At 44.5% G+C, this 23869-nt stretch overlaps 1 protein-coding gene across 1 annotated transcript in view; it reads right to left on the reverse strand.

Annotated features, from left to right (window-relative positions):
* Nucleotides 1-23458, reverse strand: part of DRD3 (dopamine receptor D3) — a 49161-nt gene extending 25703 nt beyond the window's left edge. The window contains exons 1-2 of the mRNA XM_061427411.1: nucleotides 23159-23458; nucleotides 11057-11169 (exon numbers count right to left, since the gene is read on the reverse strand). Coding sequence (XP_061283395.1) covers nucleotides 11057-11169; nucleotides 23159-23428 — 383 coding nt within the window. The 5' untranslated portion in view covers nucleotides 23429-23458. The remainder of the gene's footprint in view (nucleotides 1-11056; nucleotides 11170-23158) is intronic.
* Between the last annotated feature and the right edge of the window lie 411 nt (nucleotides 23459-23869).

A 23869-nucleotide genomic window follows, 5' to 3' on the forward strand; every position in this document is an offset into this window, starting at 1 on the left:
CAGTCCTTCAATTTTATGAAGACCTCTAACTCTAAATGCATAGTACTCTTCTGCCAGTCACACTGCTCTTCTGCAGGCAGTGTCTTGCCTCAGTAGTGAACTTACCTCATGGCTGGAGAGAGAGACTCCGTATGATTTAAGCTACTTAATGGCTCAGCTCATCGTATTCCATATAGGTCCTTGCACAAGGCAAGTAGTAAGAAGCTGTAGGCTGATTGCCTCATGGATCCTGTGGGTGTCCTTCCCCAAAAGAGGACAATTCTAATTCTATCCCAGCTCAAGGGATCTAATATATATAGCTGAGTCTACAAATGCTGAACATTTATTTACTATTGAAGTATGGTTGATTTACAATGATGTGTTAATTTCAGGTGTATAGTAAAGTGATTTTTACAAATATATATATTTGTGTGTGTGTGTGACTATGTGTGTGTGTGTGTGTGTGTGTGTATGTGTGTATGGGCTTCTCAGGAGGCGCTAGTGGTAAAGAACCCACCTGCCAATGAAGGAGACTTAAGAGATGCATATTTGATCCCTGGGTTGGGAAGATCTTCTGGAGGAGGGCATGGCAACCCACTCCAGTATACTTGCCTGGAGAATTCCATGGACAGAGGAGCCTGGCTGGCTACAGTCCATAGGATTGCAAAGAGTTGTTGGACACCACTGAAGCGACTTAGCATGCACACACACACACATACACACACACACACACACACACTTTTTCAGATTCTTTTCCCATTAGGTTATTATAAAACGTTGAGCACAGGTTCCTGTGCTACATAGTAGGTCCTTGTGGTTTATCTATTTTATATATAGTAGTGTGTATTTGGAGAAGGCAATGGCACCCCACTCCAGTACTCTTGCCTAGAAAATCCCATGGACGGAGGGGCCTGGTGGGCTGCAGTCCATGGGGTCACGAAGAGTCAGTCAGACATGACTGAGCGACTGCACTTTCACTTTTCACTTTCATGCATTGGAGAAGGAAATGGCAACCCACTCCAGTGTTCTTGCCTGGAGAATCCCAGGGACGGGGGAGCCTGGTGGGCTGCCGTCTATTGGGTCGCACAGAGTCGGACACGACTGAAGCGACTTAGCAGCAGCAGCAGTGTGTATTTGCTACTCCCAAATTCCTAATTTATCTTTCCCGCCCACCTTTCCCCTCTGGCAATCTTGTTTGTGTTCTATGTCTGTGAGTCTGTTTCTGTTTTGTAAATAAGTCCATTTGTATCATTTTTTAGATTCCACATACAAGCGATATCATATGATATTTGTCTTTCTCTGTCTGACTTAGTATGATAATCTCTAGGTCCATCTATGTCGCTGTAAATAGCATTGTTTCATTCATTTTTATGACTGGGTAGCATTCCACTATGTGTATGTACCACAGCTTCTTTATCCATTCATCTGTTGATGGACACTTATCTAGGCTATTGTAAATAGCACATATGCTCAAATTTTCGTTGTCCTCTCAGTATCCAGGGAACCTGGAGGCCAGATGCAGAGCAGGAACCCCCTTGTGCACCTCAAGGCTTGGGGCTGAGGAAGGACAGACCCTGAGCTGGGGGGGCGGGTGCAGTGCTCCTCAGTGCTCCAGCTGCCTGACTCATTTGCCTCTTGTGTATCTGGCCTTAGAGTTCATGTGTTAACATTTGTGTCCCCAAAGAGCCTTGCAAGTCAGCTCCAAGGGCGAAGATGGATGCAGACTCGATAGAACTCGGCCTCGGCACCCTGGCATGTGACAGAGGTGATTCTTTCTCAAGAAAGAGAAACAGAGCCCTTATTTAGTGAGGTCAAATTTAGATCCCACCACTAACTCCAAGGACGGCCCATGATGGCCCAGTTTCCTTCTCCTGATGCACATACACTAACCTTGAGTCCCTAACTTGGAGATGAAGGGGTGGGCAAATAGTGCCTGGCACTCCTCCGGGCTCTCACTCTGCTCAGGACTTCAGACTCTGCTGGGGCTTCAAGTCAAATACATCTACCGGGGCCTGGCCCTTAGCAGTGATCCCTTGAGGCACCTCAGAGGAGAGCCTGAGCCTTGAGTCCTGTAGTTGTCCTGGCTGAACACCTGCTGAGGGTCAGGAAGGAAAGGTAAGATGTACTTCCTGCCCTTCAGACCTGCAGCTGGATCCAGGCCTTTATTTACATAATTACCTTTGATGTAGAAGAACTGACCATCCCATTCATTCAGTGATATGCTGCTAAATGCTTAATAACTGGCTCTGCAGGTGAAAAAGAGCCTTAATTTATACCATTTGTCAATTTATGTGGTACAAGTACTCCCACCATTGTCCATTTCAAGTTACACCAATGGTTTAGTAACTGCCTCAAAAAGCTCCTAAAGTTTTGCCATCAGCTCTCATTGGTCATTATGAGCTGACTCCAAGCCCACCACTGATAGTTGCTCATTTTCCTAAATAGGCTTTAATGTTCAGCAACTTCTTGGAGGTCCCAATCAATATATTCAATGAGTCAGTAAGCGTAGGGAGCACTATCACTGAATGATTACATGATGAAAACAACTTCCCAAAGCTAGTGGTGGCAGAGGCCAGGTTTCTTCTGGCTGCCTCGCTGCTTCTTCAGGGCATTGCAAGTCTCTGAGGCTTTGTGGGGACTCACAGGTGGTGCAGTGGTAAAGAATCTGCCTGCCAAGCAGGAGATGCGGGTTCAATCCCTGTGTCAGAAAGATCCCCTGGAGAAGTATACTTCCAGTATACTTGCCTGGAAATCCCATGGACAGTGGAGCCTAGTTAGCAGCCTCAGTCCACGGGGTTTCAAAAAGTTGGACACGTCTTAGTGACTGAGCACGCACGCACGAGGCCTTGTGGGGACTAGGGCTTCTTCAGGAAACATGGTATTGAAGGGTGCTTTGTACTTTGAGAGCAACCAGCTGCCTGGAACTGAGTTTCCCCAAGTAGCTTGATTCTATTAATTTCCTGCGGGTCCTGTTAAAATGCATATTTCAAGGCCACACCCTTGGATATTTGTTTCACTCCAGAAGTGCATATTTTTAACAAGCAAGTGTATCTTTTGATTAGACAAGCTGGAGAAAGTCTGCATTGGGGAACATTTCTGTGTCAAAAACTCCTGTGAACTTGGGTTAGAAGTGAGAGATGAGACTACGTCTTGCCACTGTTACATTAATATTTTTTCTTAATTTTAAAACATGATTAAACTTTTAGAATAAGTGACACCCCTCCGCCCCGCGGCGCCCCACCCCTCACCCCAATTTGCTTCCAGGGCTTTTCCTCCAGGAAGCTTGCCACAATGGGCTGAGACCCAGAGGCTGTTCCGGAATTGGCCACCGGAGGGCGCCGGAATGCAGCAAGAGCTCCGCCAGCGCGGCGGGGTGAGAAGTTCACGGCTCACCTGGGGGCTCTCCAGGCACCGTGGGGAGGTGGGGAGGGAAAGCTCGGGAGACCCCCCTGGTTCCTGCAGCCCTGCAGGGACCCCGAATTCCCATTCAAGCAGACTGCTTAGCCCCTGGTCTGCCCCCGAATCGATGGCAGATGACCGACCTTAGGCCAAGGCAGGGCTGGGCGTGGGCCCGATGCCCTCCCCCGGCGCTTCCAGGTCCTCAGCCAAGTTCCAGTGCGCAGTGTGCGCTGTCTCGATTGCAGCGCGCCTGGCCAGGCCCCCTCCCTTTGACCTCTTGAGCTTTCTGGGTCCTTGCTGGCGTGGCGGGAACACTGGCGGCGTGCTCAGTGGTAAGTCAATGGGCATTGGAAAACAGGCTGATTAGCGACTGAATCCCACTTGGCCTGCCGCTGAACTGTGGGGCCACGGACCAGAGATACGACTTCGTTGAGACCCAATTTCCTCATGTGCACAGTGGGGATAATGTTTCCGCCCGATAAGGCTGTTTTGGGTATTGAATGAGATGATCTCTGTGAAGTTTTTTAGCACAATGCCCAGTACCTATTAAGCATTTGAAAAACAGTATTATTATTGTTGTCATTATTATTGTGCTAGCCCAGGGGATCTGTAACTGTTCATATCAATCAGTTTTCTGGGAGGTGGGTGTCTGCACCTTATTCCTGATTATCAAGGAACATTAAGTTTATTTATTTCTCAAACAAACAAGTATACAGCACTTTCTCCGAGTCAAACAACGATTTGAAGTGCTCTACAAATATTAACTCATTTGTTCTTCATAACAACCCTTCTGCTATGATCCCCACTAAATGGAAGGGCACTGAGGCTCAGAGAGGTTAACTGACTTATTCAAGGTCACATTGCTATGAACTGGTAAAAAAAGTAAAAGTGTTAGTTGCTTAGTCATGTTGGACTCTTTGTGACCATAGCCCTCCAGGCTCCTCTGTCCATTGGATTCTCCTGGCAAGAACTGGGTTGGGTTGCCATGCCCTCCTCCAGAGGATCTTCCCAACTAAGGGATCAAACCCTGGTCTCCTGCACGTCAGAGAAGCCTATGAAGTGGTAGAGCCAGGATTTCCAGCCAGGCAGCATGACTCAGAGCTGGGGGGCCCAGAGTGTGGCTAAGCCTCTGAGAAAGGCAGTGAGCTGGAGGAGAAAGAGGCTGCCTGGGTCTTTCCTCCTTTACCTACCAGCTGTGAGATCTGGGCAAGCTTACCTGCACAGTCTAGCCCTGACTCTTTACTTGCAGAATGCAGGTAATACACCTGCCTTGCTGGAGTGTTGTGAGGGTCAGCATAATGACAAGCTCTTGGTGCCTGGCCTATAGTACATGCTAAAGAAATGGTAGCTATTGGGTTGGCCAAAAAGTTCGTGTGATTTTTTCCTTAAGATGGTATGGAAAAATCTGAATGCACTTTTTGGCCAATGCAGTACTTCTATTGCTGTTGGTTTTAGATCCACTCATGTTAGGATCAGCAGAGCGGTAGCCAGGTCACTGAAGACAAAGGAGATGTGCCTGATTTACTCCCAGGAAATGGCACCTAGAAAGCTGGGTGCCAGCCTGGCCAGAGGCCCCTGCCCTCCGATCCCGGTCTTCGCCTCCAACAATGAAGGGGCCACTCGTTGGCACAGACAGAGGGGTGATGTGTGAGTCAGAAGGTTCAGGTTCTAGGCTCAGAACTAAGAGGCTGTGGGACCCTGGTGAGCGTTGAGTTTAGCTCATTCCTGCACCAACAATTTAAGCTCTTACTGCCCCTCTGACTTTCAATTCTGTGACTGTGGTTCGTGGGGTTGCCACTTTACTGAAGGTCTCAGGTCCTCACAGAATTCGACCTCGGCCTGGAGCCCTATTGACCGGTGGGAGGTGTGTGTGTGGGAACCGAGGAGGGTGCGTCCTGAGAACGCTGCAGCGGGGACGGCAGGAGGCTGGGCCGGGAGGGAGGGCCGGAGTCTGACTCCCCGCCTGGGTTTAATGAGCCCCCGAGCTCTGTGAGCGCTGCTTTTCACCACCTTTTATTTGGTCAGACAGGGGGCTCAATAAATCTTTAGTTCTGTGGACTCCCCTCGTGGAATTGTTGAAGGAGAAAGCTTTTTGCAAATGACTGGAAAGCCCGTTGCAAACATAAAGTGCTTATTTAGATGCAAACTAAAAAATCCAAGGTGCCTGTGACTCATCCGGTACCTATTGTGCTTGCTGCAAAGACGCGGAGGCTTGCCTGTGTGATGGGTGCCATTTGAGAGCCACTTAAAGAACTCCCTGGTGAATGAATTTGGTTGCATTATTCCCGGGATCCTTGCGGAGGACCCTCATTCTCACCGCTCGCTCGGATCTTGTCCTCCTCCTTTGACACTTTCTCAGCCCTCTCCCCGAGTTAGCTCTGACCCAGGGTGCGGCGGGAGGGATTGGCCCACTGGGAGGCAAGGAGCCAAGGGAGGGGGGCTCTGGGGGTGGTGTTCACCCACTCTGCTTTTTAGAAAAGAAAAGGCAGCATTAATGCCAGCATCCAGAGCGATGCCTGAGAATCTAATGACAATGGTATTACTTGCTTTCAAAAACCCTTTTATCATTTCCTTTTCTTCTCTATCTCCTACTACCCTGTTATTACAGATCAGGGCTTCATGACCAAAAAATGCTGAATCCATTTGGTCAAGTTTGTCAGATGGGTGACTAGCATTGTGTGAAGACCAAAGGTCTGCATGAATGATTGCATTTTTAATGAATTGACCGGCTATTTGGCATCCCATGAACAGAATTTAATGCTGTGTACTGCAAACTGCTGTGAAGGATAATAGAGACAGCTTTTCCAAGGCCTATTTTCAGTCCTAGAAGAGGGAGGAGGCTACATTTTAAGGTTGGTGAGGGTTGGTTCCTTTAGACCTACAAGCCAAGAGGGGAGCATCCTTGTCCATTGGGGTCTAAGATGGGAACTTGTCCCTCAGGTTGCAGGTAGGTGAGTGCTGTGCATTCTGGGAATTCTTCCTGTATGAGACAGAAGCCAATTCAAAGTTTGCTCTTGATGGTTGTGTCTTAAGTGGTGCAAGTAGAAGTGTGCGTTAAGCATGGCTGCTGCCAGCAAAATGGTGCTTTTGTGCAAGTTACAAAAAGATACTCTCTCCTGGCTGGTGAGTTGTAAAAAAGTACCCTCTCTGGTCTACTCCAGGCTTGGGCATGAAGCCCTGGCTGAATTCAGTTCCCACACTCCAGCCACAACCAGCACAACCTCACCTGCCAGCCCCATGTGTGAAAGAGTGTGTGGGTGGAGTGTGTAGTTCAGTTCAGTTCAGTTGCTCAGTTGTGTCTGACTCTTTGTGACTCCACGGACTGCAGCATGCCAGGCTTCCCTGTCCATCACCAACTCCCAGAGCTTACTCAAACTCATGTCCATCGAGTCAGTGATGCCATCCAACCATCTCATCCTCTGTTGTCCCCTTCTGTCCCGCCTTCAATCTTTCTCAGCATCAGGGTCTTTTCAAATGAGTCAGTTCTCCATATCAGGTGGCCAAAGTATTGGGGTTTCAGCTTCAGCCTCAGTCCTTCCAGTGAATATTCAGGACTGATTTCCTTTAGGATGGACTGGTTGGATCTCCTTGCAATCCAAGGGACTTTCAAGAGTCTTCTCCAACATCACAGTTCAAAAGTATCAATTCCTTGGTGCTCAGCTTTTTTTATAGTCCAAATTTCACATTCATACATGACTACTGGAAAAACCATAGCCTTGACTAGATGGACTTTTGTTAGCAAAGTAACGTCTCTGCTTTTAAATATGCTGTTCACGTTGGTCATAGCTTTTCTTCCAAGGAGCAAGAGTCTTTTGATTTCATGGCTGCAGTCACCATCTGCAGTGATTTTGGAGCCCAAGAAAATAAAGTCTCGCACTGTTTCCATTGTTTCCCCATCTATTTGCCATGAAGTGATGGGACTGGATGTCATGATCTTAGTTTTCTGAATGTTGAGTTTTAAGCTAACTTTTTCACTCTCCTCTTTATCTTTCATCAAGAGGCTCTTTAGTTCTTCACTTTCTGCCATAAGAGTAGTGTCATCTGCATATCTGAAGTTATTGATACTTCTCCCTGCAATCTTGATTCCAGCTTGTGCTTCATCTAATCTAGCACTTCTCATGATGTACTCTGCATAGAAGTTAAATAAGCATGGTGACAAGATACAGCCTTGATGTACTCCTTTTCCTATTTGGAACCAGTCTGTTGTTCCATGTCCAGTTCTATCTGTTGCTTCTTGATCTGCATACAGATTTCTCAGGAGGTAGGTCAGGTGGTCTGGTATACCCATCTCTTTCAGAATTTTCCATAGTTTGTTGTGATCCACACAGTCAAAGGCTTTGGTGTAGTCAATAAAAGCAGAAGTAGATGTTTTTCTAGAACTCTCTTGCTTTTTCAGTGATCCAGCAGATGTTGGCAATTTGATCTCTGGTTCCTCTGCCTTTTCTAAATCCAGCTTGAACATCTGGAAGTTCACAGTTCATGTACTGTTGAAGCCTGGCTTGGAGAATTTTGAGCATTACTTTGCTAGCGTGTGAGACGAGTGCAATTGTGCAGTAGTTTGAGCATTCTTTGGCATTGCCTTGCTTTGGGATTGGAATGAAAACTGACTTTTTCCAGTCAGTCACTGCTGAGTTTTCCAAATTTGCCAGCATACTGAGTGCAACACTTTCACAACATCATCTTTTAGGATTTGAACTAGCTCAACTGGAATTCCATCACCTCCCTAGCTTTGTTCATAGCGATGCTTCCTAAGGCCCACTTGACTTCACATTCCAGGAGTGTATAGGCACACCCTCAAAGATCGGAGAGGGTAGGGTTGGAACTAGAAGGCTGGGAGGGATAGGGTAGGGTTGGAACTAGAAGGCTAGAGGCCCAGAGCCTGTCCTAGAAGCTCTCTTTATGTAGCTCTTCCCTCACTCCTCCAAGGCTGATCTGATTCCATTCTCATGTCCTCTCTGAAGGTGCATATTTGTGGTGTACGCATTGGCTATCCTCAGGCAGGGATCCCTGGATCCAGTTTAATATTCCTTGTTCAAGGCTCTGAAATAAGTACAGCACTGACATTCATGGGTGATGAGGAGCTAGGATGGTATAATCGTTGGGTGGTGGAGGTAGTGATGTAGCAAACCAAACACAGTCCATTATTTCTGTAAATCATACATTTCTGCAAACATGTACTAAGTGTCCAGCAATCACGCAAAAGGCATAGATGCTATGGGAGGAATTCTGTTCTCAGAGAGCTAAAAATATTATAAAATCCCTAACAATCCTTTTACTTTTTAACAGCTTTTATCAAGATATAATTCACATACCACCCAATTCATCTAAGTATAAAATTAATTTGGGTTTTTTTGGTATGTTTACAGAGTTATACAACTGTTCCCCTTTATTTTTAACACATTCTTTAATGGTATTAGTTTTAGCATTATAGACACATTCTTTGATTTTCCTTCTCAGCATAGCTAGTCAAGTAATAAAAGTCAAGTGATAGCCAATCAAATGATAAGAGTGAAGACCATTGAGCTGGCTGGTTGGTTTGCAGTATCCTCAGAGGGTTGGGTTTTCACTGGTTACACACATGCAGGGAAGTTTACAGCAGAACTGTGGGTCATGCGAATGTCACACCTGGGCCGTGAGGAGGGCCTGCATCAGGATTCCTGCAAAAGGAGCCTGGCGAGGCCACAACATGTTTACAGTGGAAGCACCATGGGAGGTCAGGGATGACTGAATTAAGCTGTAGACAACTTGGAAGGGCTTCGCAGAAAAGGGGACTGGTGTGATCAGCCTTGGAGCATAAGAGGGCCAGAGGGCAACCCAGAAAGAGATGAGATTGCAAAGGTAGAGTGAGGCCATGTTGTGGAAACGTTTGAATCTTAGACTGTGAAGGTAACTTCCATTTTTATTCCTCAGGCCAAGGTGACTGAAGGGTTTTGAGTAGGGCAGTGGACATTTGGGCTCCAATTCTTGGGGAATAATTCTGAGCATGGTTGAAGGGCCAATTAGGAAGCTGTGGGAGGTCATGGGAGCCTAAAAGAAGCAGGTGAGGTAAGAAAGGAAAGATGGGGCATATTTAGAAAACATTTCAGAGACAGAGTCTATAAGCACTGATTGTTTAGCTACATTGGTGTATGTAAACAAGGAGATGAGGAAGAGAAAGGAGCTGAACAAAATCCAAGATTCCAGAAGAATGATGTTGCCAATGAGAGATCATCAAGTCAAGATGGTTTGGTGCTTTGATGGTTTGGTTTTTAACATTTCGCCTCATAGGAGCCAGTGGTATATCCAGGTAGCAATGTGGTCTGGATATCAGATTAGAGGTGAGGTTGGAGATTTGAGGAGGCTTAGCACAAAGCCTGTGATTATTAACTTGGGAATCCGATAGACATGAATTCAAATCCTGGCACTGCTTCATACTAGCTGTGTGACTTGGGAAAACTTCTTCATTATTCCAAGAAGCTGGAAATGAAGCTAATAATATTACCTAAGGGTTATTGTATCACCACCTCGATGGACATGAGTTTGAGTTAACTCCGGGAGTTGGTGATGGACAGGGAAGCCTGGCATGCTGCAGTCTATGGGGTTGCAAAGAGTCGGACACAACTGAGCAGCTGAACTGACTGGCTGAAGGGTTGTTGTGAAAACAAAATGGGTTAAGGTTTTGACATGCCTTAGCACAATGTGGTAAATTCTCAGTAGAAGGCAGATTTTATTTGGGGTCAAGTGTTGAAGTTATGGAGTGGATGGATAAAATTCCGGGAGAAAGAGTGTAGGAAGAAAAGAGGTAGACGGGAAGTAGGAAAAGGGGAGATGGAGGCTCTTGACCGGCCACAGAGGCCACAGGCTGGAAAGCGACCTCCTTTTCCCAGGGTGCTCCGCAGCTCTGGAGATGTCCATGGGAGCCATGACAAATCTGACTCAGGATGGAGGAAGGGACAGAGGAGAGGAAACATGAAAAGAAGGGAAGAGAGGCGCAGAGTACCCCAGAGCTGGGGCAGGACACGCTTAGGGCCGGAAAGTGATGCCATTCTGATGGAATACACACAGGCTCGAGTCAAAATCACAGAAGTCCACTCCAGCGACCAAAAGACAATTCTAAAACACATCATTCTTGTTTTTCTTAAACTCTATGAGGGAAATAAATATTTAACAAACAGGTCATGGCCACAGTTTCTGCAGTTACCTTTCTCCTTTATCCACTCCTCTCTCTGTCCTCACAGATACTCCCAAACTTTTCTCTCTCCTCTCTGTCTTTTGTCCCTGGCCCTGTTGTCTCCCTCCCTTTACCAAAAACAAACAAAATAGCAGCAGGAACATTTTCTCCTAATCTCACCTCCCTATCTCTCTGCTTTCTCCCTACAAAGTTAAGATTCATGAAAGCCTCAAGGATGGTGGAAAAGTAAAACCAGAATCCTCCTTGGGGATCTGCGGTAAAGGAAAACTTCCAGAATAGTTATTTCTCTTCTATCACAGGAGTTTCATCTCACCTACAAACCATCATTTAAAAGAAAAAGAGAGAAAAGAAAATGTCCCAGTGTTAAGCTGCACTCACAATGACCCCCGTGCCCTAGATGCCAAGCCTGTGCCTTCAACACAGCAAGGGCAGCTTCCCTAGGTGGGGTCCCTCACCACCTGACCTAGTCACCTCTCTCCTAAGCCTGGAAGGAAAGCCCAGCCTTACCTGTCGATGCTGATGGCACAGAGGTTCAGGATGCTGGCTGTGCACATCATGACATCCAGGGTGACGAAAACATCGCAGCAAACTCGGCTGAAATTCCAGACCCCACCTGTCACCTGGGCATCAGAGACAAGGATGTTAGTGTTTCCTCCCAACAAAGGGACAGCAACCCAATCGACTCTACTGCCTTCCCTGGGCTGTCCTGCACAGACGGAGACATGTCATCTCTGTGGGTACCACCTCATCACCAAGGGTAGGCAGACCTTGAGTGAATGTCAGGGTGCCTAAGATTGCTTGCCTGAGAAAGGTCAAATTGGCGGAATGTCAGTACTGAAATGGATCTTCTGAATCAAATATTCCAGCATTTCTCAAAGTGCAGTCCTCAGTGGGGTGCTCATTAAAGACGTAGATTTCTGAACCCTTTCCTGGACCAACTGAGTCACAGTGTCTGGATCTAGGGCCCATGAATCATCTTTTTAAAATGAACACTCCCCACCCATCACACCAAGGTTTGTGAATCACTGATCTGTTTCAACTAGAGTCTCTTGATGAAAGTGAAAGAGGAGAGTGAAAAAGTTAGCTTAAAACTCAACATTCAAAAAATGAAGATCATGGCAACTAGTCCCATCACTTCATGGGAAATAGATGGGGAAACAGTGGAAACAGTGTCAGACTTTATTTTTTAGGGCTCCAAAATCACTGTAGATGGTGACTGCAGCCATGAAATCAAAAGACTCTTGCTCCTTGGAAGAAAAGCTATGACCAATCTGAATAGCATATTAAAAAGCAGAGACATTACTTTGCCAACAAAGGTCCATCTAGTCAAGGCTATGGTTTTTCCAGTGTCATGTATGGATGTGAGACTTGGACTATGAAGAAAGCTGAGTGCCAAAGAATTGATACTTTTGAACTGTGGTGTTGGAGAAGACTCTTGAGAGTCCCTTGGACTGCAAGGAGATCCAACCAGTCCATCCTAAAGGAAATCAGTCCTGAATATACATTGGGAGGACTGAGGCTGAAGCTGAAACTCCAATACTTTGGCCACCTGATGTGAAGAACTGACTCATTGGAAAAGACCCTGATTCTGGGAAAGATTGAAGGCAGGAGGAGAAGGAGACAACAGATGTTGAGATGGTTGGATGGCATTGATGAGTCGATGGACATGAGTCTGAGTAAACTCCGGGAGTTGGTGATGGACAGGGAGGCCTGGCGTGCTGTGATTCATGGGGTCACAAAGAGTCGGAAACAATTGAGGTTGAGCTCATTGTGGTTAAGTGATGTGCCCATAGACACACAGCTCATGGTAAAAGAGCTTGGGTGACTGCCAGATGTGTGCGCTGTGCCAAGACTACCTCTTCGAAGCCCTCCACCCAGTGGAGAGCTCACCCTGTTCAGGAAATAAACCGAGAACACATTTTTCATAAACCTTCCCTCCACAATAAAAGTATATCTGGCTTCTGGTTTTAAAGCTTGGAAGATTTAACAGCATCTGTAAGAGACTATGTAAAATCAGTCTGTGCCAGTGCTCCTGCCTTCATCACCATGGTCCTGCTCACCAACACGTGGAGGGGAAAGGTGCGTCCAGGGCATTGGAAAGGGGCCCAGATCCTCTTTACTACTCACAGAATCAGAGAAGATGGTTCTGACCTCACGCATGTACACATGTGTTCCGAGCTCCATAACTCTTCCAAGTAACGTATATAAATAAGTCAGGAATTTAGATGATTTAAGTTATATTCTAGCACCTTTCTTTTTTTTTTATGCTTTTTTCTTTATTCTTTTTAAAAGTATGAAAGTATGATAATACATTTACAGGAGACTTGGAAAATACAGAACAAACTTACATATAGTTCCATTATATATTACAATTGTTTTTTAAGTGGATAAACTAAGATTTTTAGTTGGAGTTTCAATATCAAACTCTCAAAAATTAATAGAATGGATAGAGAGAAAAGTGGAAGGATACAGTAGACCTGAAAAGCACTATGAACCAATTCAGCATAATTAAGATTTATAAAATTTTCACACAACAGGATACAAATTCCATTCAAGTTCCCATAGACTATGAACCAGGAGACACTGGAACAGATCCAGGGACATAGTATAAAACGAGCTGCAAAAACTTCATTGTCTAAAGGTATTGAAATCACGCAGAATCTGTTCTCTTATCACTGTGGAATTATGTTAGAAACCAATATCGAAAGGTGTTTGAAAATAACCCACATATTTTCTTTTTTTTTTTTTAATTTACCAGAATACATTTTACTGTATGTATATACAGTATGTATACTTACTGTATGTATATACAGTATGTATACATACTGTATGTATATACAGCATGTACAGAATACATTTAAAGTACATTTAAAGTACTTTCTACTTTATTAAATTTTTTTTTTTTTTTACATAAGCTAATTGAGCCAGAGAGATATGTCAGGGAGACTATCACTTTCATGCACAAATGCCTCTTGGGGCCCAGAGGCTTTTGTGCTCTTGCCAGCTTCCAGCCCCTGGGGCTACCATTCTTGGGCACCATGGGTCTCAAGGGAAAACTGTGAGGCTGGCCCCCTAGGCTTAGCTGGGTGTTCATGATAGCTCTGCTGGCAGGTCAAATGGCTATTTAAGAGAAAGGTGGGTGAAACATAGATTCAGTAGCCTCTGAAGTAGCTTCTAAGGAAAAAACGGCCAACAACAGTGCACGAAAATGCTGTTGTTCCTCTGATTTTTCTCATCCAGGAGGCTTCTTATATCACCAGACCACTTCACTGGGTATCCTTGTTTTATGGCATTAATGTACGTTCCTGAAAGGCTCTCTCTGTTTCCCCTCCACTAATAACTTTTCCCCATAGAATTATTTCCTTTTCAGCATTTGATCTTTTCCTTATATTTGGTCATCTCTAGGCTCTAGTATGAGAAACTCTGACCAAAAGTATTTTAAGAGCAACAATGAAAAGTTCAAAGTAGTAATGAAGTCATCATTTTTGTTCATTTAGTTGTGGATTTACTTTCTCTTTTTTAGTCCAGTCATTTGGTGATATGTAAATAAAAGCCTAATAATGAATATATACGAATTCTGAAAATGAAACATTTTTTAAAGGGACATCCTTTTAAGGCAGCCAGGAGAATAGAAGAGGGTTTTGCTCAGTCCATAGGACAATTCTATGCTATAAAAGCTTCTTGCAAAAGGTGAAATTTGTATGTGGCAGTGTGTTAGTCACTCGGTTGTGTCTGACTCTCTGTGACTGTGTGGTTTGTAGCCCGCCAGGCTCATCTGTCCATGGCATTCTCCAGGCAAGAATTCCGGAGTGGATTGCCATTCCCTCTTCCAGGGGATCTTCCCAATTCCAGGATCAAACCTGAAGGCAGAATCTGCATTGCAGGCAGATTCTTTACTGTCTGAGCCACCAGGGAAATTTGTATGCTAAATCTCTTTTAACATCTCTTTGTATGCTAATCTCTTTATGTAACTTAAATTGGGGGAAACCATTTTTTTGGGGGGTGAAATTGTGAGTGCCTGTTTATGTGTGTTGGGGGACTGTGTAAGTGAGAGAGGATCGTTAGAAGAGTAGCAAACCCCAGGCTTGCTGGATGTCCTGTTTATTCATTCATTTATCCATAACACAAGTACCTGCAAAACTACTATTGGTTCATTAGAGGAGGGTATATTATGTGTTTTTTAAAAAGAGTTCTTCAGGCCCCATCCTTGTAGAGTACTGAAGAAGCAAGGCATTCTAAATAAAATAGAGATCATCATGAGATCCTAATATTATTAATAAAAGCTAACATTTATTGAGAACTCAGTCTATGTGGGTCACCAATCCACATGACCCATTGCAGAAATTTCTGTAACTTTGGAATTTGATCCCTGAGTTGTTTTTTTTTTAACTGTATGTGCTCTCAAAGCTTTTTGAGGACAAATTATACACTTATTTGATAGGAGATTAAATGACTGCTACTTAATCAATCTGATAGGAGCAAGGAGTTTTTCTTGTTTGCTGCTGCATCCCTCTCCTAGAGGAATCCCAGCCTGCAAATACACTCTGACAGGATGAAGGGTCTCTGACATAATCTGTGTTAATTCTAACAATTACATACATGGCCTCTGTGGCTGGTTATTGTCCTGCGAGAGAGGACTGTTGTTATCTTCATTGCTGAGAAAGAGACTAACGTTTGACTAGGTGCAGCGCCTTGGCCCAGGAAGGCATGGCTCTAGAGACAGACTGGGCACTGGAATGTAGATGGTTACGCGTCGCTGTATGGGGGTGTCGGGTGAGGAGGGGGCAGCTGTGGAAAGGGATGGAAGTGGGTGGACACAAGGAGGAAGAGAAAACCATGTGCTCATCAGGGAATTTCGTGGCACAGACCACATCACCCCGCTTCCAGGGAATGGTAGACCTTCTGATTGCTTGCATCCCAGGGTTGCAGAAAAACAGTGCAAAACAGTGGGGGCCCGCAGACTTTGGAGCTAGTGAAGTATATACCGGGCAGGTCCCTGGTTTCTTGAGCTCCTCAGGGCCAAAGCGCTCAAGCTGTCCTCTGGCTTCCAGGCCTCCACTGGGCTACCCCATTCTGGCTCTCCTCTCCTCCCGTCTCCAACTCTGCCAGCAAAATACTCACTCTCCCCTTGATCTCAGCTCAGTGTCAAGAAGAAAACAACCTGATTAGCTATTTAAGTAATTCCCGCTAAGGTGCCATCACCTGGCCTTCTCTGGCGCTTGCTCGTCAAGATGTGTCTGTAATTGGTGGTATGTATAATGAAAATACCTTTATTTTCTTAAAATGAGTCCTCCACACCAAGTAAATAATAGTGAACAATCAGTAGCAGCCAAAAACATGCTAAGTAACTCTCACAGCAACCCAATGAGGTAAATATTCTTTCCAATTTATAGATAAAGAAATAGGAGTCTGAGAGGGGTTGAATAATTTGCCTAAGGACACATAGCTAGTAAAAGTAGCTGGAATTTCAAACCTTAATGTTAACCATGACTCTGTTTTGCCGCTCAGAGGTCAGCACCTTGCCACGCTGCTTCTGAGACATGTACAATGTAACTCCATTCGCATATCACAGGAGGGGGAAGACTTGGCCTTGGTCCATCCATCCACCCACGTGTCCGGTGTTTATTGAGGGCCCATTATGGGGCTGACGCTTTGCTGGGGTGGGTGTACTGAAATGAATTAAACTTGTGAGATGAATTAAACTGTATTGTGAGGCCAGAATATAGTGCGTGTGGAGGTGGGGGATGGCAGGGGGTGGCGGGGGAGCGGGAAGTCATGTGTGATTGGGAAGGGGTGAACTGAAGGCCTGGGAGAGGCACACTAAGAAAATATCTATGATAAGTACTGACAGTGAGATGAGTACAGTGTTGGGAGAAAATGGAAGGTAAAGTGATTTTTGAAATTAAAGCAGGAGAAAAGCAGAAAAAAGAAATCTGATTGATTTAAGGCTTTTTAAGAGATGTGATTCTACCTTTCCCCTAAATTTTAATGAATAACTCACTTCAGAATTAAACAGCAGCCAGGTGGTGTTACTCTCACTTGCTAATGAATATAACTGACTCCCTTTGGCAATACAGAAGGAGGGGGAGCAGGAGAGTGTCTTCAGGTACAGAAGTTGGCTATTGATTTTCAACAGGCACAGCCTACAGCAGCATTTCCCAAATTCACTGATAAGGCAGCATTTTCCAAATCACCTGAGGCTCTTGTTAAAATGGTTTTTAGGCCGCATTCAGGATAATAAATACCTCCAGTGATTCATGCTGTCTGGAGGTTTGGGAAATACTGGTCCACAGGATGTTGTGGGAGGGCGGGGCATGACTTTATCTTCCAAAATGGTCATCCCTAAAGAATATATGTGTATATATGTCCCTAAAGAATATATGTATAATATATGAATATATTTGTGTGTATAATGAAGTCAATTTGCTATATGGCAAAAATTAACACAACATTGTAAATCAACAGTATTTTAATAAAACAAAAAATATTAAAAGAAAAAGAAATGGTTGTCCTAGGGCTCCTGAAGCATCCTTTATCCCTTGGGTGCCTTTGACCTTATAGTTCTTTCTCAGAAGAGTGTTTTAAATGCATAAAATAAAATACAATGAATCACAAAGGATATCAATTATATCAAACTGTAGTTACAAATTTTTAAAAAATATATGTGATTCTTTAATAATGCATTAAATGACAAGACCTAGGTACAGGCCTCAAATTCCTATAGTTTCAGAGTACTGATGAGTGTAAATGCTATTTTGGTGTCTGTAAAAACTGTCATGCGATTTGAAAATATAAATATCTGTAACTTCTACTGGTGACACAAAGGATTTCTTCTGCTGTGGGTTGATGCTGACATTCATAATTGAAGGAAATGCTTAATTTTGGTTTAGTGAAAATAAAGAAGTAATTTTGTTTATATCCAAGTTGATGGACTCCCCAGATTAAGAATTTCTGCTCTAAGGGTGGAATTTTAGTTTTGGGGAGATATCCAAGGGGTAGATATGGAATTACTTCTCTGATTAGCCTCTTCACTCGATTTTTGTTTGCCGAAGTCCAGTTTGGTACATTTAGGGTAGACCCATCAGTCTGTATTTTGAACAAGCAGCTCCCTGTCATGAAGGTTTAGCTCAACCCTGAGGCCCATTCCCACAGAGAATCCTGGTCACTAGGATATTGCCAGAGATTTCTTGAGGTTGGATGACACTTTAGAAATGACAGCAGAGGGACTTCCCTGGTGATCCAGAGGCTAAGACTCCTCATTCCCAATTCAGGGGGCCTGAGTTTGATCCCTGGTGGTGGAACTAGATCCTACATGCCACAGCTAAGACCTAGCACAGCCAAATAAATAAATATATATTAAAAGAAAAAAAGAAATGACAGTAGAAACACTCTCCAAGTCCCTCCAGCTTTGTAGTCTATGACTTCCATCAAAATCCACAGTTTGGTGAAGAGACTCCTGGTGTTTTTGTTTCCAGAGCTTAAATAGCTGTCATTTGGGGTTTTTGGACAATGGTGAAATTTTCCTTTAAAAAGTCTTTATTTTTAATAATGAGGATCATTACAAGGTCCAACGGCACCTCTCTCCCAGAATAGCGCTGTTCTTTTCTGTCACCATCTTCTGGCCTGGACCGTGCTCTCTGTGATGAGCGCTCCTGCCTGAACCCACTCGGCACTTTTTTGCTTGTTTATATTACCTAATCCTCGAATCTTTCCTTCAGTCCACACTGGGACCCAAATACTCTTTGGTTAGTATTCTCAATGTTCCCCTGGCTGCTTACGCTGCCTTTCTGCCCTGATACAAGTGCATTAAACATCACAAAAGGTGCTTAACCGAGTGGAACAAGATGGGATGTTTGTGCTTGGAGAAGGAGCTCTAAACAGACTGCGGCTTCTAAAGCAGGAAATTAAAAACCTGAGAGGGAATCTGAGATAGAACTATTTGGTATAGCCCAGAAAAGAGTTTTCATAAAAATGCTGCAAACTGAATTAAAGAGATGGCCAGGGCCCTCTGGAATATAATGTACTCTGAGGTCACCTGAGTGATTTTTGTCCTCAACTTCTCTGCCAGGCCTGAGGACAGAGAAATCTGAAGAAGGGTAGTGACTGGCCCCCTCTCAGTTCAGTTCAGTTCAGTTGCTTGGTCGTGTCCGACTCTTTGCGACCCCATGAACCGCAGCACGCCAGGCCTCCCTGTCCATCACCAACTCCCGGAGTTCACTCAAACTCATGTGCATCGAGTTGCTGATGCCATTCAGCCGTCTCATCCTCTGTCATCCCCTTCTCCTCCTGCCTCTAGTCCCTTTTAATATATTGTCCCAGCCCAGCCTTCTTGTGTGCCTTCACGATGAAAATGGTACCCATGAAAGCCACTGTGGTGCATTCTTGCTGACAGTGTTCCTTCTTCTTTCCAATAGCCCTTGGAGTCTACTGGGAATCCCTGTGATTCCTGAGCAGTTGATGTGTTCTATGGAAGGTACACATAACCTGTGCCAAACTGGTTATTCTCTTCAGTGATTAATTCAGAGAAAATCGTGTGCCATAAACCAATCCAATCCAAGTACATCTGGATACTTCTAATAGAAATTCTGGGATATAGATATTCTCTCTTGCTGTGAATGGCATGGTGTGCAATGTGAGGTCTATAGCTTACCCTTTGCCAAAGGATAAGGCCAGTATATGGAAGAAGACAAAGCTGAAAGAATTGTAGAGAGATGGAACTGGCACCCTGTTCAAACTTGCCTGCAGTCCACCCTACCACAGGACAGGAGAGCCAGTGCATCGAAAGACAAACAATGTTCATTGTTTAAGTCAACTGGAGTTAAGGTTCCTTTTACTTACAAATTGAAGTGTATTAACTAAGATACTTATAGATCGCACTTTAGTTATCAGAGCACTTTTTCAGTTGATGACAGTTGAGCCTAAATCAACCCTTTGAGTTAGGGAAAGCGTAGCTGTCATTTTCATTTTATTCATGTATCTCCATGCCTTCTGACTCCCGATTCTGAGTCATTCTCATAGCATGACTGTATCAAAATAACATTCATCCCAGTGAATTCCAGCGGAAGCACAAAGTTATATGACATTTTATTGCCTATCTCTCCCCCACATCTTGTTTTAATAAAACCCACATTTTCACTTTTTCTTTTCTATCCTTCTTGTAACTAAAGTTGGCCTTATATTCTGGTTCTGGCCAATTAGACTGAAATGAAGTCCCTTAGAGAGATGTTTAAGCTACTCCAGGAAAGGATTTTTTTTTTTTTTCTTTCCCTGCTGTCCCCACCCATCCTATTTTTGAATATGGCCATGATGCTGAGGGCAATAGTAGCCCTCTTGTGAGCAGCATGAGGAAGTGAGTCGGTTTACCAAGGATGGTGAACAGAAAGAATGGGAGAGTCTGGGCCTTGATGACACCTGAGGCAGCTGACTCAATACCCACACAACCCCTTCCTCCAGAATTCGGATTATTTAAGAAAAGTAACTCCTATTTGTTTAAGCCACAGTGAGTCAAATTTTCCAATATTTACAGCCAAAACATTCGTAACTCAAACAAACTGGTGTCTGGCATGATGAGCCAATTTTCCTTTGAAGGAGGAGGTCTGGCCAATGTGAGCCAATATTCCCTTCAAACAGTATGGATGCATTCAAATCAAAGTACAGGAAGCTGGGAATTTGACAGTTAATTTTGCACTCTCATGGTGTCTTCTCATATTCATCCTGTCCCCCTGGGGACCCTCAGGCCCACAGTAGTCTCTATGGTCAACACCGCATCCTTTACTCCTCTTTCCTCTTTGGTATGATCTTGTAATTACTAGACCAGCTACCCAAACTGTATTGTCATTAAGACAAGTTAGTGGGAGTAACAGTTTGTTCTTCCCTGAGACACATGGATTTATATATTCATGATTCCTTTAAGAGCTCAAAGTGCTCTTATTTCTCTTTAACCACCCAGTCTGCTTCTGAAGTCCACAAGAAGCTGACATTTAAGACTAAGGAAAATATACAGACTGGGGTAGGGTAGGGAGACCTGATCCTCTGGAATAGAATCTTCTGTTATCTTAATTGGTTGTCTGTTAATGATAGTTACTTAATGCCATATTTTGTCTTTTGTTGAGACAGGCCCTTAGTTGACTGTTGGAAAAAGTGATGCAGAGTTATTGAGTTGCATTTACTACAGCCTTGAAGAAAATGGGTAGGACCAAAAAGAGGCCACAAAGCCTATTTCCCAGTGGAGAGATGTCTTTGCTCCTCCAAATCTTTTTGTTTTGATTTCAGACTTACGTGACCATCCTCTTGACCACTGAATGCCTGCTTGTTGTAAATAATCTGTTGGACAGAGGGTGTATTGGTTTCGATGAGGAGAAACAAGAGCTTCTCCAGTGGAGAAAGCCAGAGATATAACCTGCAGGGAGTCCACTAAGGCCTTTGGAGAGAATTCATGCTGGCCTTCTGCAGACTCAGGTGCTCCTCTACGCTCAGCAGTAGAGTGGGGGCACCATCCATATTGGTGGTTGGGGCCAGAAGGGGATACAGTGAGTGTCTAGTGTGGGAAAGTCACACTGTCCATCTCCTATACCAGTATCTACAGAGATTCTCCAACCATGATCCATCCAGAGTCCTGGAAACAATCACAGATGGACAGCTAAAGAAGGCCTAAGTGCACAGACACCAAAAGCCTGGTTTTATTTCAGATGCAATTAAGATGCTTATCAGAGGGAAGTTCTCTTCCTGCATTTTTTCTGACATTCGTCCTTCTGAAAGACTGAAGAAATCCTTATAGTGTATAGGGATAGACAGAAACACTTTTGAGTGGCGTGTGGGGATGTTCTGAAGTGTTGACTAATCCATCCACACTGGGTTATGGCTACTAAAGTCTTCCTCTCTCTTGAATAGAAATTTACGCTTCTAACTCCTTTTCAGTATCATTATTAAAAAGTAAAAGTAAATAGTTCATTGTAACAATAGATGTAGCTGCAGATGGTGTAAGCAGAAATGGTCTATCTAACGCATACTGTGAAGAGCAGATTCATTTAACCATTCATACATCAAGTATTTATTTAGCACATATTATGTGCCAAGTAGTATATCTGGACTATGGGGAAAAAGGACAAAGACATGGTTTATAATTTCAAGAATGTTTCTAATTGGGTTAGGAGGGCGTGGCAACCCACTCCAGTATTCTTGCCTGGAGAATCCCCATGGACAAAGGAGCCTGGTGGCTTACAGACCATGGGGTCACAAAGAGTTGGACACGACTGAGTGACTAAGCACAGCAATTGAGTTGATGGAAAAGTCGAGATAATCACAAGATCCTTTACCATCAGGAACATCCTAATGGAAAAATAAATGCATAGTTTTTACTCTGAGTATTCCCTTAGCCTTGAAATCTATCCCAGTCAGCCTAGTTGCTTTTATTCTTGAATTTCCTTTTCTGTCTTCTTGATTTTGTTCCTTTATCTCTCCCCGTTGAGATCATAAGTCTAATTTTAGTTCCCAGTCATTCTTTAATATGGTTACTCGGGTAAGCAGTCTGTGTTCGAGGTTTTTGCTCTCCTGTGATATGTCATACTTAATTAACTGTCATCTTCACTATTAATATTAACTGAGATATTAATTTGATGAATTTTAATTTCTCTTAATCATGGCATCATTTTGAGCCTTCATTGGATACCTCTTTAGAATGATATGCAGTACAGAGGAGAAATATTAATAGTGTATTAAGGTATTTTTAAAAAACTCCTTAGTAATTGCATGTTTTCCTGGTAGGAATGTCTGTTTCTTGAACAGGTGTGGGCACCCCGATTTCCTTGTTAGCAAATGGATGTTTTGTCTTGATCACCTCCTGACTCTGTTTTGCACTTTTCAATGAAAATACTTTCAAATTTAAGAAATGTTTCTCTCTGGAAGAATTCTCCAGGGTCTGCTGCATTATCTAATGGGTGAGGGCTCTGTACTATTAATGGAGGCATCGAAAATAAAAATTTGGTCTTTTCCTGTGGAAGCAGAGTGTGGAGAACTGGTACCCAGGAGGAAAGTGCTGAGTCTAAGGGCAACTGAGCCATCAGAAGTCTGATCCGTTCGCAGACTGTTCTTTCTCTCTTTTTTTCTCATTTTCTCTGCTCTGTTTCTCTTACCTTCCCATCCCCCTTTCCTGTTTCCTCTCATTCAGTAAAAAAGATTTCGTTAAAAAAGAATTCCTCTGCCCTCGCCGCACACCCTCACCCCTACGTATTAGTATATTGAACACTTATGAGGAGGCCGCTGGACTGCCTCCCCCAGCCCTCCACGTCTTTGCAGCGTGACTGACACGGGGAGCAAACCTGGTGCGGTTTTTAGGATGAATCCCGTTTCTCAAGTCCAGTCACCTGGATGCTGGAGGCCCGGGGAAGAATCATTCCCAGCTCCCTGTTTCTGATGTGGGCAAGTAATGCTGCAATAAATGCTGCTCTCAGGACCTTCAGTTCCCTCGTGAACGGGAGAGTAACAGGAACTCTCCTTCCTTCCCAGACCCTGGATCACGGCTGGGAGCATTCAGAGCCCAGGCGCCAGATGCTCAGGGACGACAAAGACAAGCACGGTCACATGGGCAGCTTGCACGCGCGACCCACTCACCTCCAGGTACACCACCCAGGGCATCACCAGGGTGGCCACCAGCAGGTCCGCCACGGCCAGGCTCACCACCAGGTAGTTGGTGGTGGTCTGCAGGGCCCGTTCCTTCAGCACAGCCACACACACCAGAACATTGCCGAAGACGATGGCCAGGATGAGTGCGCAGTAGGAGAGGGCGTAGTAGGCGTGTGGGCGGGCCCGGCCGGCCCCTGTGGAGTTCTCTGCTGCACAGGTCGCGTTGATGTGGCCCCCCAGCTGGTTGAGAGGTGCCATCGCCCCGAGGGAGCGGGGTAACCCCCACGCGTTTCCTGGGAGGAGATAGAAAACAATGTCAGTCAAGTTAGACTCTTTGGAGTTTGACTTGCTTGGGTACATTTTTCAATTTATTTCTTCAACAGATATTTTATTGAGCACTTTCTATATGCCAGACACTATTCCAAGCCCTGGATATACAGCACCGAGAGAAGGGATAAAACCTCCTGCCTTTGTGAAGCCTCCATTCCAGAGGAGAAGACAGTAGTAAGATAAATAAAACATGTGGTATGTTTGATGAAGGTCTTCACAGGTGGCTCAGGGGTGGCTCTTGCCAATGCAGGGGATGCAGGTTCCGTCTCTGAGTGGGGGAGTTCCCCTGGAGAAGGAACTGGCAGCCCACTCCAGTATTCTTGCCTGCAGAATTCCACAGACAGAGGAGCCTGATAGGCTACAGTTCAT

The sequence above is a fragment of the Bos javanicus genome, chromosome 1, assembly GCF_032452875.1.
Source record: "Bos javanicus breed banteng chromosome 1, ARS-OSU_banteng_1.0, whole genome shotgun sequence".
NCBI classification, from domain to species: domain Eukaryota; kingdom Metazoa; phylum Chordata; class Mammalia; order Artiodactyla; family Bovidae; genus Bos; species Bos javanicus.